We start from the raw sequence: 17927 nt of genomic DNA, 5'->3' as shown, positions 1-17927 counted from the left end.
CTCCTACCAATTTTATTTAACAACATAAATGATGTATAAACAAATGTCATTATAGTAAAAACAATTTTCAAGACACCATCTACTTATTTCAAACAGCATCTTCCAAAGGCCCAATAAAAGGAAGAACTTTGGAAAGTTTCTAAGCACTGCGGCATGACGTGAACCATATAATGTGTCTTATTGTCACATACCAACACAACGTGAACTGAGTTATTTTCCACTTTTAACTATTGCTAATGTGTGCACAACTTTTTTTCGAATGCTCTGATTTCAGTGCTTGAAGATACAAGTTTCATCGGACAGTATTATAAATGGAAGAAACGCGAACTACAATATCCTGAAGAATGGAAATTCAAGTAAGAAATTTTAAGTGCCTTCAATGGATGATCTCATTCACTTGAAATGGCCATTATTCTATTTCTGCCATTTACTGAATCCTCAAGAGAAATCACCAGTGTTGCCATTTTCTACTCCTAAGCACAGGGAGAAGGGAGCTGTGAGTTTTTCCTTTCATGTGATCTCGGGTGGGAAACACCATGGCTGCTGAAGATAGATCTAGGTCATGAACCCCAACGAACTCAATGTCAAATGCCCTCCCCGTTAGCTCTCTCACGCCCATCGGTTCCCTGTTGCCCCAGTCCATGACATAAGGATTGAAACACAAAACCGTCTGTGTGTCAGCGGTTAGCTTTCCGTCCTTCTCATCCTTCTGCATCGTTTTCTCCTTGTACAGATTTACAAAATATAGTAAGTCTATCAAGGAGGTGCACAGGAAAAAGCATTTTAAAGATTTATTTATTTTTACCAGAAAGGTAGATTTATAGAGAGAAGGAAAGACAGAAAGAAAGATCTTCCGTCCACCGGTTCACTCCCCAAGAAGTCACAACAGCCGGCCGGAGCTGAGCTGATCCAAAGCCAGGAGCCGGGAGCTCGTTCTCCCATGTGGGTGCAGGAGCCCAGGGCTCTGGGCCGTCCTCCACTGCTTTCCCAGGCCACAAGAAGGGAACTGAAGGGGAAGTAGAGCACCTAAGATACTAACCTACATTTGTGTGTGATCGTGGTAAATGCAAGGCAAGAACATTTGCTACTAGGCTACCATGCTGGGCCCAGAAAAAAAAATTTAAATATTATCGTTAGAAATCATTAAGTGTTGGGCCAAATGAAGAGGGGGACCTTAATCACTACTGGGTGAACATGATGATTCCTTAAACCTAGGGGAATTAAAGATGCCAACTGCTGCATTCCCCTATTTTTTTGAAGATTTATTTATTTTTATCACAACATCAGATGTACAGAGAGGAGGAGAGACAGAGAGAAATATCTTCCATTCGATGATTCACTCCCCAAGTGACTGCAACAGACGGTGCTGTGCCAATCTGAAACCAGGAGCCAGGAGCTCTTCTGGGTCTCCCACACGGGTGCAGGGTCCAATGGCTTTGGGCCGTCCTTGACTGCTTTCCCAGGCCACAAGCAGGGAGCTGGATGGGAAGCAGGGCTGCTGGGATTAGAACCAGCACCCATATGGGATCCTGGCGCATGCAAGGGGAAGACTTTAGCTGCTAGGCCACGGTGCCAGGCCCTCCCCTATTTTTTTTTAACTCTAACTTATTGTTAGTAATGTGCTCTCTCTTCAAGAATGAAATCCAGGATTAATAGAAAAAGCATGTCTTATTTTGAATTTGCATAGGGAATGAAGATCTTAAAATCCTTTTAAATTTTCCTGCCGTTAGCATGATAGTATGGATTGGATTTTAAGTTAAACTTTCTTCAATTGACTTCTGCAATAACTTCCTTCAAGTCCACGTAGAGAAAAAAAAAACCTTTCTGATTAGATGCTTTTCAGCTTTCAAGATAAATTACAGGCAGTAGAAAAGTTTTTATTAAGAATCTGAAGGAGTACAAGCATGTTTTCATTCTTTTTTTGAAAGCACGTTTCAAGTTTCTCATAGAGTTGTAGAAACTCACTTAGAAAACGAGGTGAATTTTGCTTTGACATGACTTCCTGTTTGATTTCCTTTAACAGACCTGCTTTTTTATTTGTTTGATCATTGATTCATTGTGTAATGCCAACATCACACAGAACCCAGAGATGTAGGGAAAGGAGGACCATGTCATTTTCAACTCACCCACTTCTGCATATGGCTAAAACCGTCGTAAACTGCCTGAGAGCTCAGACATTTTCCCAAATACATTATTTTGAACTTGTAGGTCAAATTATCATGCGCGTCGTGATCCTGTCAGAATAAAATCCTCACGCCTTATGCCATCTGGTGGTTGATGAGAATATATTACCTAGATCAAATGGTACTTGCTGTTTGTAAGTTTCGTATTGATTTTAGAATAGTCTTCAAAATTTCAAAACTAAGTGCCACGTATCTAATTTTAATGTGGCATGAATGCTGAATATATAAACATGAAAAAGCATAATAGAGACATGAAGAATGGTGAAATTCAACTTATTTTCAGATAATCACCAAGAAGTCTTGCATCACTGAAATGCATAAAGTGTGATAGAGAGTTCAGTTCACAGAGACTCGAGTAGAAAATGGTCAACCATCTCTGCACATCAGTGACTGATCTTACGTTCTCACTGCACATATTAGCCAGCTGTCAGGGGCTGCTCATGAAGAGGCACATTCAGCTCACAGTTTTGCAAAGTCCAAGTAGTACAACGCAAGCGCTCATGTTACAGGTGCAATGGAGGAAGCAGGCGCGTGATAACTTCTTAAATCAGGAGCAGAGATGACCACGCCAGCTGACCCAAAGATCTTTCACTACCGCCCACTTTTATCAGTCCACAGCATCTTGCGGTAGCATCACCTGGGGGTCAAGTTTCCAACCCACGACCCTTTGGGAGAACAAAATCCGCAGCAAACCATACCGCTACAAGACCTCATAGTGCCACCCTCCACTGTTAGCACGCACTTGAAAATCAACTCTTATTTAGTGGAGGCATAAGCTTGTGGTTATAAAATAAGTTGAAATTGTATCGTAAAAATTCAAAAGAGAAAGGGAGGAAGAGAGAGGGTGCAAAAGAGGGAGGGAAGGAGAAAAAAATGAAAAGTAGTTATGCTCTAAAAGCTGTATATGTAAAATACAGGAGATTTGTTCCCTTCTGTTCGATATTTTGACATTAGCTCTTTTTGATATTAGCTCTTTTTGGTTTGTTGCCACAAGGCGATACGCCAGACCCAGCGAGCTACACAGGAGGTTTTATTCCAGCAAGGATGCTGGCCACAGGGATGGGAACGGAGGCAGAGACAGGGAGATGTGTCTCCTGCTGTAGTACCAGCCGAGGGCGCCAAGGGAAGCGGGAGAGGGGAGAGTGAGAAGGGCACCTTATGGCTGGGACGAGGATCACGAGGCCAGGAGGGATGGGGGGTAGGACAGTTGGGGCTGTAGGGGATTGGTAGGTGGCAGAGGGTGAAGACTAAGGGGAGAGGCCGCCAGGAATTGATGGAGAGAGCCCGCAGGCACAGCGCCACCACGAGGTTACAGCGGATTGGCGGGAACGGGGTTAGGAAGTTACAGCAGATTGGCTGACCAGGAAATTTAAACCTAAAGGGCACCCGAATCTTAAGGAAGCCCAGACCTGGGGGCAGCAGATATTTAAAATGGTCTGAAACAGCAGGGGTCTTCAAGGCCGGTGTTTGAGTCACACCTTACACCTTTACATAAACATCTATGAAAAAGCTCACTTTGGCAACACATGCGCTAACATTGGAACAATACAGAGAAGATTAGCATGGCCCCTGCACAAGGATCACACACACACAAAACAAAAATACCTAGTCCCACACACACGAAAAGAAAATGCAAACGGATGCTTTCATTCGTGTAGTGTTGCTGTCCTCTGGGATAGAATTAAGGTTTGGACTAAGTTAAAAGTGAGCTGGGAGACCCCTCTGCCTCTCTGCCTGTCAAAAACGAGAATACGTAGGTAACACTCAAGCTGATGGCCATGAACATTCAAGTATCCCTGAGCAAGAGGTCAGGTGCACCTCATGCCTGACAGCCTTCGAGAGAATTCTCAATCATCTCTGATGGAGACCTGAAAAAACCACAAAGTGCTCATTCGCCGGTCAGGAAACACCAACCACGACCACGTGCCCTTTAGTCCCATTGTGCCTTTGCTTGCTTTCCCTTCCCGGCTCCACCCCGCGCCGTCTGCCTGGCACGATGAGCCAGCTCCACCCTGTCCTGGAGACGCAGCCGCTGACATGCTCAGACGTAGCCACTTGTCCGTTCTCCTTCCTGATTTTCAGCACCTGTGGGGTAGCAGTGCCTCTATTTGTGGAGAGGGACGGAGGCAGAGGCAATCGCTGGTGCCTGGCAAACACCAAGCAAAGATGCACACTTGCTCACGTGTAAATTAAGACTGAAGGCAAAGGCAGTTGATTTTTGGAAATTTACCCTGAGATGTACACTTGTATGAAGGTGTGTTCCAATGCAGGGATTGTGCCTTGAGTTCTCCGAGACCGTCATGAACAGTGATGGAAAACTGCAAGTACAAATGACAGTCTTGAATATTTTATGCAAATACTTGAATTTTACACATGTTTTAGTTACTATTAATAGAAGCCAATTATCATTTCAAGCAGTCCATAAATATTCAGTGATCAATCATTTCGTGAGGTGTTCATTTCTGAAGACCTTTTTCTTTTCAATTGTCTTGACTATCTTGGTTATTCAGCCAAATGCTTATTTCCACCAAAACATGGGAAACAACAGGTCAAAAATCTAATCAGTAGCTTGTATTTTTCTCTAGAGAAATAGTAAAAGATAAAAATCAGAAGGCAATGAAATCTGTTATTTTGAGTATTCATGTTATGCATGCATAAAACTATGTATCCTGGACCCAGTGAGGTAGCCTAGTGACTAAAGTCCTCACCTTGCATGCACCGGGATCCCATAAGGTCGTCGGTTTGTGTCCCAGCGGTCCCGCTTCCCATACAGCTCCGTGCTTGTGGCCTGGGAGGGCAATTAAGGACGGCCCAAAGCCTTGGGACCCTGAACGTGCATGGAAGACCCAGAAAAAGCTCCTGGCTCTTGGCTTCAGATGGTGCAGCTCAAGCCGTTGTGGGCACTTGGGGAGTGAATCATCAGATGGAAGATCTTCCTCTCTGTCTCTCTTCCTCTCTGTATATCTGACTTTGCAATAAAAAAAAAAAATAAAATAAATCTTAAAAAAAACAACAACAAAAAAAAGACGTGTGTTACTCTGTACCTAACATGATGAAGGAGTAATCGGTGCCGGTAATCTGAGCCTTTCCTGTCTGGTGAGCAGGTAGTCTAACCCGCAGTTTCGAAGCCTGGTAGCCTCATGTGCTCTTAGAATGGAAGGTGTAGAGAAGCAGGGACCAACATGCCTGGTACCTTTAGTAAGAAGCACTCTCCCTTCCTTCCTGACACAACGTCGGCCACCCTGGGGAGGTGAGAGGCCCCGGACTCCACCAAAGCCACAGGTCAGCCTGCGTGGCTTGTCTGCCACCTCCGCTTCAAGACAAGTTCCCAGCACGGCTCACCCTCTTGCCATGTTAACTTGGCACCACCCCAAAATGCCTCACAGAAGTGCGATAAGGGCGGGGTTAGATACCATCTCCAGTTGACCCGTGAGAGAAACTGAGGCACAGAGGGAGCATCCAGTGTGTGTGTGAGGTTACTGATAAACAACAAGTGTTATCTGAAATTCAAGTGATGCGTATTAAAAACTTAATTTTTTTCAGGTAAATGTTGAAATAGGCCATATTTCTGCATAGGCCCAATTGCAAGAACAAATCAAATCTCCCTTTTAGAAAGTTTTTTTTTTTCCATCAACAGTAAAGATTTTTTAAAAGACTTATTTATTGAGGTCTTCTACCTGCTGGTTCACTTTTCCCAAATGACCACAACAGCCATAAGTGAACCAGGCCTAAGCCAGGGACCAGGAACTGGGAGTGTCTTCCTGTTCAGCCACGTGGGTGGAGGGTCCCACTTGGGCCTTCTTATGTTGCTTTCCCAGGCACATCAGCAGGGATTGGTGGATCAGCCAAGACACAAACCAGCACCCATAAGGGGTTATAGCACTGCAGGTGGTGGCTTAACCCAATATGCCACAGCTGGCCCCAACAGCATATTTTATTGTTCCTTTGTCCTTTTTCTTCTTCTTTCTCTTTTTTTTTTTTTAATATATTAACATCTGTATTATACCCGACACAAAAATAAAAATGTTTAGTACTTACAAAATACACTCTGAACTTAGCTCTTCTATCTACTAAGGGATTAACACACTGTTTTAAAGTTTCTTTACTGTTTGGTTTCTGTAAGCAGGTGTTTTAATTCACTAAAGCAAGTTCCATTCCTGTTAGCACACTGGCGTTCCTTTCCTCCCCGTGTGTAGAAAACCTTCCTGCTGAGTACATTCGTTGATTGTGTGTTTGTGTTATTCTGTCTGGGTTATTGAATTTAAACATAGTTTTTATAGATTTACTTAGTTACATGTTCAATGCGCTTTTTCGTGAACAGGCTAGTTTATTCCCCAAAGATAAGACCTTGATTGCCACCTTGTGGTTAGCGAGAGAATTGACATTACAATGGACTTTGCTTACATTTGAAAATACAAACATGGGGGGGGAAATACAACTGAAGGGGGGAAAATCCCTTTTTAAGCAATACCCTTTTTTTTGAAAAGTGCTTAGTCTCTCTTTGGATGCTTTTAGAGGCAGTACATTGCGGATTTTTTAAGTGCTCAAACAGCTCCAATCCTCCTTGCTTCCATGGAACATGTTTCAATATCCAATCATTCCAGATTTTCATGGATTTTATTTAACTCCTGCCTGGTGCTTCTACATTTGTCTAGAAAACTAAAATGAGAAATGATATCTGTTTTATTAAGAATGTGTATAGAGGGACCAGTGCTGTAGCCTAGTGGCTGAAGTCCTCACCTTGCACAATCAGGATCCCATATGGGCGCTGGTTCTAATCCTGATGACCCCATTTCCCACCCAGCTCCCTGCTTGTGGCCTGGGAAAGCGGTCAAGGACGGTCCAAAGCCTTGGGACCCTGCACTCACTGGGAGACCTGGAAGAAGCTCCAGGCTTCTGGCTTCGGATTAGCTCAGCTCTGGTTGTCACGGCCACTTAGGGAATGAATCAATGAATGGAAGATCTTCCTCACTGCCTCTTTTCCTCTCTGAAGAAGAAGGAGACGGAGAGGGAGAAGGAGAATGTATAAAGAAACAGCTTTTTAAAATAGAGTGTCCTAAGTTAACATACTTCGCATCATAGCTGAAATGCAAGCCCTAGCCAGCCAGGCACGGAGACTCCGGCCACACCGAACTCCTCCAACTCTTAGGAATTTTACACCTTTTATGGGGCTCCTCTTTTGAATATACTTGGTCTCTCGCAATTTAGCCCTAGGAGCGGGCATGACTTTCGGCTGTTAGGACACTGCCTGGGATGCGTGCGTCTGGGATCAGAGTGTAAGTCTGAGTCCTGGCTCTGCTTCAGATGCCAGCTTGTGATCAATGCCTACCCGGTGAAGCAGCAGCGAGGGCGCGAGCAGTCACATTCCTGTCCCTCAGACAAGAGTCAGAGTCGCAGGCTTCTGGCTTCAGCCGCGTCCAGCCCTCGCTGCTGTGGCCATTTGACCCAGTGGATGGGCGGGCTCTGTCCACCTCGTTCCGTCTCTCTGCACTTCAGATAATTATTTTAAAAGGACGTAGCCCTAAAGATTTACTACAGAATTCTGACTATAGTACAGAATCGAGCAGAAGCTCCTGCATTTTAAGATCACTCCCCACCTTCCTTTCTCCTGAAAAACAGTTCTACTGTGGGCCAAAAGCACATATGGAATATTTATTTTCCCTATGAAAATCGCATTTTTGGTTAGACTCCTCCATTTTAAGAGACCCCTCCCTCCATCACTGTCAATCTCTCTTCCCTTTTTCCTTAATCCTTCCTGCCCTGAACTTGAGCGAAGAAGTAGAAAACTCAGACTGACTTTGGTGCTGCTCATACTCTGCCCTGAGCGGGAGTGAGGGGGAGGCATACATGCTTGTGCTTTATCAAGAGGAGTAAAAAAAGGGGCCAAGACGTTTGCTTACAACATGTCACCAGGGGCCAGCATGGGGGACTGTATATTAAACTGCTACCTTCATGTCCAGTGGAGCTCCCTTCTAACAGACCTGGGAAGCAGCTAAAGATGGTCCAGGCACTTGGAGCTGTACTACCAATGGGGAAAACCTGGATGGAGTTCCCAGCTCCTGGGTTCAGCCTGGCCAGCTAACTACTGGGGCAGTGAACCACAGGATGGAAGCTTCTCTCTCTCTCTTTCTCTGTCTCTCTCTTCCTGACACATAAATTTAAAAGAGAGGTGCCAAGGAAAAGATACATTTGCATGTAAAGCAGTTTTTGAGAACATTTGGAAATTTACAGTAACAACAAAATTATGCAGGAATTTAAAATAACAGGTAATAGGGGTTTTATCTTGTATTTAAATTGAATAATTACGGCCTTTTGCTCCATGGTAACTTAATTCACTTTTTATAGTGATTCAAACCATTTTTATTTTTTATAACTTTTTTCAATTATAGTAAGGAATTCTTTAAAAGGCTCATTGAACAATGGAATTTAAGTACATGTATAGGGTAGATGTTGTGGCACAGGAGGTTGGCCAGCACTCGGGACTCCCACATCCTGTATCCAAATGGCTGACTTTGAATTTCACCTGCACATCTACCCCAGCTTCCTGCTGATGCACACACTCTGGGGGACAGCAGCTGATAGCTCAAGTGCTTGGTTCCCACTACCTGCAAAGGAGTTACTGTGGCCTGCTGCATCGCAGGATATTGTGGATAGCTATGGAATGAACCAATGGATAGAAGATCTCTCTTTATATTCACTTTGCTGAGAAAGAAAGAAAGAAAGAAAGAAAGAAAGAGAAAAAGAAAAAGAAAGAAAGGAAGAGAAAAAGAAAAAGAAAGAAAGGAAGAGAAAAAGAAAAAGAAAGAAAGGAAGAGAAAAAGAAAAAGAAAGAAAGGAAGAGAAAAAGAAAAGAAAGAAAGAGACCTTCTTCCTGATACACATTTTCTTGTTTTTTTTTTTTTTTAAGGTTTTGGGGGCTTTTTTATTGGGAAGTCAGATATACAGAGAGAAAGATATTCCATCCTCTGATTCACTCTCCAAGGGCCACAATGGCCAGAGCTGAGCTGATCCGAAACCAGGAGCTTCTCCCGGGTCCCCATGTGGATGCAGGATTCCAATTCTTTGGGTCGTCCTCAACTGCTTTCCCAGGCCACAAGCTGGATGGGAAGCAGGGTAGCTGGGACATGAACCAGCGCTCGTATGGGTTTGCAGCACGTGCAAGGCGTGGACTTTAGTCCTACCATGCCAGGCTCTTTAAACTTTGTAAAGTGCCTTCATAAAGATAAATAAAGGGTTGAATAAATAAGGGAATAACCATACTTCTATAGTTTTAAGATTTATTTTTTTTAATTGGAAAGTTTGATTTACAGAGAGAAGGAGACACAGAAAGATTTTCCATCTGCTGGTTCATTCCCCAGCTGGCCTCAATGGCCAGCACTGTGCTCATCTGAAGCCAGGATCCAGGAACTTCTTCTGGGTCTCCCACATGGGTACAGGGTCCCAAGGCTTTGGGCCGTCCTTGACTGCTTTCCCAAGCCACAAGCAGGGAGCTGGATGGGAAGTGAAACAGCCAGAATATGAACCAGCACCCATATGGGATTCTGGTGCATGCAGAGCGAGGACTTTAACCGCTAAGCTACCACGCTGGGACCCACTTAGTGATGACAAAGGTCACTGAGCAGGTAAGAGCAGAATTAAATCGATCATGTTGTTTGCTAAAGTCACATTTGCCCTGAAGTAAAGAATATCCTAACGACCTTTTTACAGGCTGACACGAAGGTTTATAGTGATGCAAATACTTTGTGTTCCAGCTAGCCAGAATGGGGAGACCTCGTAATTCAAGGGTGGAGAGGAGCAGTTTCAGAGGGATCATGCTTTAGTAGCGGGGCCACATTGGCTCCAGGATAAAGTCTGTCTCAAATCCATAAGAAAGCTTAAAAATATTGTCTTGAAAGTTTCAAATTAGTTGAGAGATGCTGAACTGAATGGCAGAACAAAGAGTAGCCATATTTAAAGGAATATAGCCAAGCTCAAAACCCAGGAGCATAAAACTTACAGGGCCTGAATCCCATCAAGTACCATCAGTCTGGGAGCCAACATGTAGCTCAGCAGCTTAAGCCGCTGCTCGTGAAGCTGGCATTTGGTAATCCATATCAAGCACCCATTGGATCACAGCTGCTTGGCTTCCCATCCCTCTCCCTGCCAATGTGCCTAGGACAGCAGTGAAAGATGGCCCAAGTACTGCAGGTGTTAGTGGCTCCTGACTTCAGCCCGACTCATCTAGATGTCAAAACTATTTGGGGAGTGAGCCGGCTGTTGGAAGATCTCTCGCCATCTCTTCCTCTCTGTCCTTCTGCTGTTCAAATGAATGAATAAACCTGTTTTTATTAAATCATCAGTTTGGGGAACAGGCAATTGCACTAGTGGTTGATATGATTATGTCCCACAGTGAAATACCTGGATTCAATTCTCAGCTATAGCTCCTGACCCCACTGTCATGCTAATGTGGCATGTAATTGGGATCCTGCCACATGTACACATGAATTACATTGCCGGCTCCCACACTAACTAGTGTGGGCATTTGCTTTTCAAATATATAATTTTTTAAATTTAAATTGCCAGGTAAGAAAATAAGTGAGATAATATGACTCATTGCCAAAGGGAAAAAATCAATATAAGTGGATCCATAAAAATAAAGAAAACCTTAACCCTAGTGACTAAGTCCTCACCTTGCACAATCAGGATCCCATATGGGCGCTGGTTCATGTCCCAGCTGCTCCACTTCCCATCCAGCTCCCTACTTGTGGCCTGGGAAAGCAGTCGAGGACAGCCCAAAGCATTGGGACCCTGCACGCATGTAGGAGACCCAGAAGAAACTCCTAGCTCTTGGCTTCGGATCAGCTCAGTTCTGGCCATTATGGCCACTTGGGGAGTGAACCAGCAAATGGAAGATCTTCCTCTCTGTCTCTCCTTCTCTGTGTAATCTGCCTTTTCCATAAAAATAAATAAATCTTTAACAATAAAAACTTGAAATAGCAAAAACATTAATATAAAGAAATGGAAAGAGGAAGAAACAGGAAATATATAAAATATCCACGGAAAAGCTATAAATAAGATTAAATAAAGGAAATGAACTGTGGCATGGTAGTTGAGCTGCCACTTGGAACTCCCTCATTGCCTTCAGGATGCTTTCCACCTCATCTGCTTGCTAGCCAGCGTCCTGCTGATACCAAGCCAGGCCTGCGGGGAGTTAGCCAGCAGACAGAAGCTATCTCTCTCTCTCTTTCTCTTTCTGTCATTCTGTCTCTCAAATCAATAGATGAAGCTTTAAAAAAAAAATGAAAAATATATATGTGAACTAGAAGAGCAGAAAATCAGATACTCCAGAAGAAATGTCCCATGAATTAGAAACACAAACTCTTTTTCAAATTTTATTTTTAGCGATTTTTACCTAGTTGATTAAAGTATGAAGATCAAGGGCTTTTTTTTTTTTTTTCTTTTCTGGATCCGGGGGAAGGGGAATGCAAACTCTTATAAATTAACAAAAACAGAAAAGATAAAAAAAAAGAAGAAAAAGTCCTCACTGAAACACGGCTCGGTATGGAGTGATGTAAGCTGCAGTGAATTGTTGGCCCAGAAGAGGGAGAAGATACACTGGGGGAAATCCTTAGCACTGAAAAATCCCCAAACATGATGAAGCCTTAAATGTACACTAGGTTCAGTGAGTGCAAGGAAACCACGCGAAGGCACCCTGGAACTAATCTGCTGCAACTCGGAGATAAAGCTTAATTCCTCTGTTAGACTTATTGATATATTTGAAGGAGTTATGGGGGGGAAAGGAAGTGACAGAGCCTGTAAGAGATAGTCCATGTGCTGAATCGCTCACCAACGCCATGAACCAGGAGTTTCTTCTGTGCCAGCCACGTGGGGGCAGGTTACCAAGCACTTGGACTGTCCTCCACTGATTCCCCAGGCGTATTAGCAGGCAGCTGGATCACAAGTGGAATGACAGAGACAAACCAGGGTTGGGATGCCACCACTGCAGGCAGCAGCTTAACTGACCACACCACAACACTGACCCCAAAGGTAGAATTCTTAAAAAGTATGAAATCATACCAAAAATCCTGAATGTTACATGTAGAGTAACACAGTAAAAGAAGAACTTAGAAATAATGACTTCATGGCATTAACCTGGCAGTCAACATATAACTAGTAAAAATTTTAAAAGTACTTGAAAGTCACTGTCAAAACTCGAATTCTATACTCAATGAAAATTTCTCTAAAAATGAAAACACATTTCCTCATAGATGAAATGGACAAAAATGCTGCAAGACGATATCAAGCCCTATTTCAAAAGACATATATAATGTGAAAATCCCGTATCTAATGAATGCATTGAGTTCCCAGTTAAGGGTCTTCACATAAAAATAACACATGTTCTCATTGGAGAATTTTCCTACATATGTATGAAAAAAATAATACAAACATCCTCAAAACCTCTCACAAAACAGAAGACACCTCCCAACAAATAGTGTCAGTATTATTGCCATAGCAAAATCAAAACAGTACATAAAATAAAACCTACAAATCCATACATTTCATATGCATAGATGCAAAATTTTAGCAAGTTAAATTTAGCTGTACACAGGATATTTCAAAAAGTTTGTAAAAATGCAATTAAAGAGGCCCGGCACGGTGGTGCAAGTGGTTAAGGTCCTCGCCTTGCACGCCCAGGATCCCATATGGGTGCCGGTTCTATCCCGGCAGCCCCGCTTCCCATCCAGCTCCCTGCCTGTGGCCCGGGAAAGCAGTCGAGGACAGCCCAAAGCTTTGGGACCCTGCACCCGCGTGGGAGACCCAGAAGAGGCTCCTGGCTTCGGATCGGCATAGCATCGGCCCGTTGCGCTCACTTGGGGAGTGAATCATTGGACGGAAGATCTTCCTCTCTGTCTCTCCTCTCTGTATATCCGACTTTCCAATAATAAAATAATAATAATAATAATAATAAATCTTTAAAAAATGCAATTAAAGGATGGATTTGTTTTGGTGCAAAAAAATTTGAAACTCACTTTATTATTAAACTAGGCAGCATTCAGAACGGCCCCGTGTTTAAAGACCATTGTTCCACTTCTCTGGTTCATTTCACTTATGTGGTTGATTGTTCTTAAGAATGATGTACACATCTCCAAACTCATTTGGGAATTGAAGTCATTGCTATTTTTCTCCTCCTAGGTATGCTGCTATTAAGGCCCGGCTTGCTAGGGAAAATAAAATGACCGAACTAGTCAGTGCCTCAAAGAAAAGACCGCATCTCCCAACTCCAGGTAAACTGAATTCTGCCCATTTGGGTTTGGCTTGTAGAACTAAAATGTTATTCATAACCATAAATTAAACATTCATATTCAGCTCAGAATAAGTTTGAATATGTGAGGCCTAAATCTTACATTTCCCTTTTACTTCAATTATTCTTCTTCTTCTTCTTCAAAAAAAAAATCAATTCAGGATCCAGTGTGGTATCCTAGTTGCTAAAGTCCTCGCTTTGCATGCACCAAGACCCCATGTAGGCACAAGTTCTAATCCCAGTGGCCCCTCTTCCCATCCAGTTCCCTGCTTGTATCCTGGAAGTGTGGTCAAGGATAGCCTAAAGCCTTGGGACCCTGCATCCACGTGGGAGACCCGGAAAAGGCTCTTGACTCCTGGCTTTGGATCGACACAGCTCCAGCTATTGCGACCTCTTGGGGAGGGGGTCAACAAAGGATCTTGCTCTCTGTCTTTCCTCCTCTCTGTATATCTGACTTTCCAATAAAAATAAAATAAATCTTAAAAAAAATCAATTCAGACAACTTATGACATAGGAATTGTAGCTTTAAAACTTGAATTACTCACCCTTGCAAGCTCATTACACTTTGATGGTTTAATAATACAGTTTGATATTTTGAGAATAAGTTTTAAAATGTAAAAAGCAACCCAAAGAAATTATTAACAAGACCAAGCCCTGAAACTTGTAGGTTAAAAGGTACATACAATATAACTAGAAAGAAAGGAATGGTGGTAGTTAAAGTTTAGTATGTGGTGTGCTTTTAAATATGAACATTTTGTTGGAATAATTTCAGACAACTTTGCAAGTGGGGGCTGGTAATGGTGAGGGCAGTGGAAGTCAGCTACAGCAAAGGGAACACCGGATACATGTGTTCCGGGTCAGGGAACTTGGGTTCAGATCCAGGACCTCTGGGGTTCAGGGCCTTCTTGCTCAGCTAGTAATGGGACATAGAAGATGTTAGGGTGCTTGTGACTAAATGATTCCAAATATGTGAAAATTCTTTGAGATCTGCAAAGTAGTATAAACTTTATGGGGCACAGGCAATGTCGTTCATTCAATGAACCCTGCTCCTGCAGTCCCAACCTTCCTTTGTTCGGATCAGCATTGATTTGTCTTCCTGTGTTGTGCTGGCAGATCCCTCTAAACCATCAGCCTAGGGCCTTCTTCCAGACATCAGTGTCCCTGCAAGATAAGCTGCCTTCCCCAGCCTTCCTCTCTGCCTCCTCCAGCTACTCTGCTCCTCCCTGCAGTCTCTGTCTTTCAACACTCCCATCACCCTCACCCGGAGAGTGTTTGATTAAGACAATGATCCCAACGATGTCTACCCCTGCTTCGCCACATATCTATACGGCTCAAACCAAAATGTGCTTTCACCAGCTCAAGTGGTTGAGCGTTCCATTTTGATCAAGACAAAATGCAGACTCTTTCCCATAAAGAGTCCTTAATGTTCTAATACCTGCTTGTCTTTCAGCAACATCTCTCCTCATTCTCCCCTTACTCTGTTGCTGCCATACTGACCTTCTGACACATGATTGTGTCCTGAATTATTTCAAAACATTATGAGAGATGCACTGAGTTTATTTTCTAACACTTATGTTTCCTTTGAGATTCAGTTTAGGTGTTCTGGAAATTTTTTCTGTGGGTTATCATAGCACTTCCATTATAGCCATATTGTGCCCTATTAGTTTCCTATTACTATGTAACATAGAATTTGCTGATAGCAAAATGGAATCTTTTATTACATGATATGGTCAAGGGAATGCCAACTCCCTTGCCACACCTTGCTGATTAGAAGCAAGTCACAGGTCCCACCCACTCTCAGAAGGAAAGGGGTTCCACAAAGATGTGAACAGGGATCCCAAGAGCCCACCTGTGAGTCTGACTGCCACACATGCTGTTACCATTGTCGCCCTGTTGACTTGCTGCCAGTCTCATTGAGAAGACGTGGGTGCCCTACAGAGAGGGACTGCTCACACCTATTTACCCCAGAGTAATACTTGCAAGAAGTATTCAGTGCTCATGGATAAATGAGCACGTTAGGATAGGCTGAGGTAAAGTCATGATGCTTTTAGCACTGCTGCTATTTTGAACAAAAGAGGAGTGAATTAATGATGAGTGGGAAGGAAAAGATAAAGTTGAAGGGAGAACCTTCTCGGGAATTGTCTAGAAACCGACTCGATTCCTAGTGCCGAGTCTTGTCCTCTTTGAAGACTGGATAGAGTGTTCTTTGTGTCTGCTCAGGAGAGACTACCTAACAATTGTGATAAATTATCATTCATAAATATTCATTCCTATTCCACCTGCATGGGTAAAATATGCTTCCTTGCCCCATGACTTTGAACTTTGTGCTGGAGCTTGTTTTGATCAGTGGAATATTAGCAGCGGTGATAAGCTCAAGGTTTGGAAAGGACTTACATGATTTAGCTATCGCCTTTCCATTCTGCTATCATCACAAGAGCATGCCTGAGCTTTCTCTGATCACAGAGAAAGATACGGAGGCACAGGGCCAGGCTTCCTCAGCCAAGTTTCTCAGCGGTTCTTGAGCCAAAGAAGTCAACCCCTAACTGATGGGCACCTGTGTGACCTAAACAAAAACTTATTGTTGCATGTCGCTAAGATTTTGAGACTGCTCATTGTGTGGCACTAGAGAACTTGCACAAGGTATCAGACAGAAGTATGACTCAATTGGGAAAGGAATGAGCTTCGCGTTGCTCTTTTGCAGAGAGGGTTGGCATGTCGAGGTCTGCCAAAGAGGAAAACTCTCCTGAGACTGAGGAGGCGGCATGGGGTGGGTGGGGAGAGAGAAGGGACCATTGTACTCAGGAAGGTGCGCCTGTCAGGTGTGGCAGCTTCCCTGGCCACAGCAGTTTCACAGAACTTTTCACAGTGTCCCACTTCACAGACGTGACAGCTTCACACGCAGCCCAGGAACATAGCACGTTTGTCCCACTCTGCAGGTGTGCACTGCTTGCAGTTGATGAGCTCCTTCCTGGCTTACAACTTGACATTCATTCACCAGGCTCCAGGCCTCTCCAGTTCTCAGCCGCAGCCTGCCAGACCCGCTCTCCCCCAGGGCCTCCCACACCTACCTAACCTCAGATCCCTTCATCACTCCTGGGTTAGCTGAGCACTTCCATTTTTAACTGAACCCAGACTAATAACGGAGGTGAATGGAATTGAACCAACAACCAGAACCCACTCATTAGCAGTTTTTAACTGAGTTAAGTTAAATTGAAGAGTTAACTAAATTATTTTAAGATTAACAAATAGATTTTAAAAGGGAACATTTCCAGGATTCATCCCAATAAGAGTACACAAAATGTGAGGCAGCTGGAATGAGTGTTTTCGTAACTTATTTTAACACAGGGACAAAATCCATACCTATACGTTTTGCTAGGGACACATCAACTAGGACTCAGTATAAGCAAGTTAAATGAATAAGCTAATTAAAGTAACAAGATCGAGTGAAAGAGAAAGGATGATTGATGGCAATGTTAATTGTAAAATACAAAATTTCTAAAGTTTAAAAAGATATTTGTGTTCAGTCTGAATTCAGCATCCTGGCCAAATTCAGGAATGTGTCTGTTTCCATTGGTGGTGTTTTGTTTTGTTTTGTTTTGTTTTGTTTTGTTTTGTTTTGTTTTACCTGTGGTGCCCATTGCATTTCTGTCTTTCACATTTCTCACTATAGATGACACCTACTCCGAGTCACAAAGCAGCAGTGATTCTGTCGCGGAGACTTCCTCATTTGATAGCGACACGGAGGAGGAATGGGAAGAGGAAGTAGAAGATCTGGTTGCCTGGACCCACACTCTCAACGCAGAGGCTTTAGAAGAGCAAACCTAGAACTCCGGGGCTCAAAACCTGAGCAATGTCAAGCGCATTTCCGCTGCAGGGAGTAACTTTGGCAGGCTCTGGGAAGTTGGATTCTGTTGTTTCCAAGCTAGTCTGCAATTACAAATTAGAAATATGTCGAAACCAGCGACTTCGTTGCTTTGAATTTTGAAGGGGAGAGATGGGGGAGGGGGGGGAGGGACATGTCTTTGCTTGGAACCAGGTTAGCCAACTTCAAGCTGCTCCTTGCTGTGTCCCAGCCACTGTGTTATCCTCCCACAGTTGGTGGGTTGGATGCAAGTTTGTGCAAGCAGGAACGTTGAGAAGCTTCAGAAGCTGCCATTAACTCAGAGGGCGCTCTGAGTAACTGCATTCTCTCAGGTACTTGCCTTATCCCAATTCAGGGTGCAAGATGTCCCCGTCCATTCATGTTCTACTCTTTCCTCAGAACACGTGCTGTTTTCTCCTTCACTTTCTCCATATTGTTCTAGCTTTTTATTTTCTCCCTCTTTGCCATGCTGCCCCAACCTGCGAATGCTTGAGTCTCTCCTGTTCTGTAGCTTTACTCCAACACTATCTCATTCACGAAATTTATTGAGAGTAACCTATCATTTGCTCTCTTTATTTATTTCTTTTTAAAGATTTATTTA

General features: G+C 43.4%; 1 protein-coding gene and 1 non-coding gene across 2 annotated transcripts in view; both read left to right on the top strand.

Moving 5' to 3' along the window:
* UBE2U (ubiquitin conjugating enzyme E2 U) overlaps window positions 1-17417 on the top strand; it is a 50057-nt gene extending 32640 nt beyond the window's left edge. The window contains exons 8-10 of the mRNA XM_040978640.1: window positions 275-356; window positions 13356-13447; window positions 17135-17417. Coding sequence (XP_040834574.1) covers window positions 275-356; window positions 13356-13447; window positions 17135-17289 — 329 coding nt within the window. The 3' untranslated portion in view covers window positions 17290-17417. The remainder of the gene's footprint in view (window positions 1-274; window positions 357-13355; window positions 13448-17134) is intronic.
* Window positions 3693-3797, top strand: LOC121155398. The gene has a single exon (XR_005883659.1). It is a non-coding gene; the product is annotated as a U6 spliceosomal RNA (small nuclear RNA).
* Window positions 17418-17927: the final 510 nt, after the last annotated feature.

Source organism: Ochotona curzoniae, unplaced genomic scaffold, assembly GCF_017591425.1.
Source record: "Ochotona curzoniae isolate NIBS_2020 unplaced genomic scaffold, NIBS_Ocur_1.0 contig_291, whole genome shotgun sequence".
Taxonomy (NCBI): Eukaryota; Metazoa; Chordata; class Mammalia; order Lagomorpha; family Ochotonidae; genus Ochotona; species Ochotona curzoniae.
This window is presented reverse-complemented; position numbering and strand designations above follow the sequence as displayed.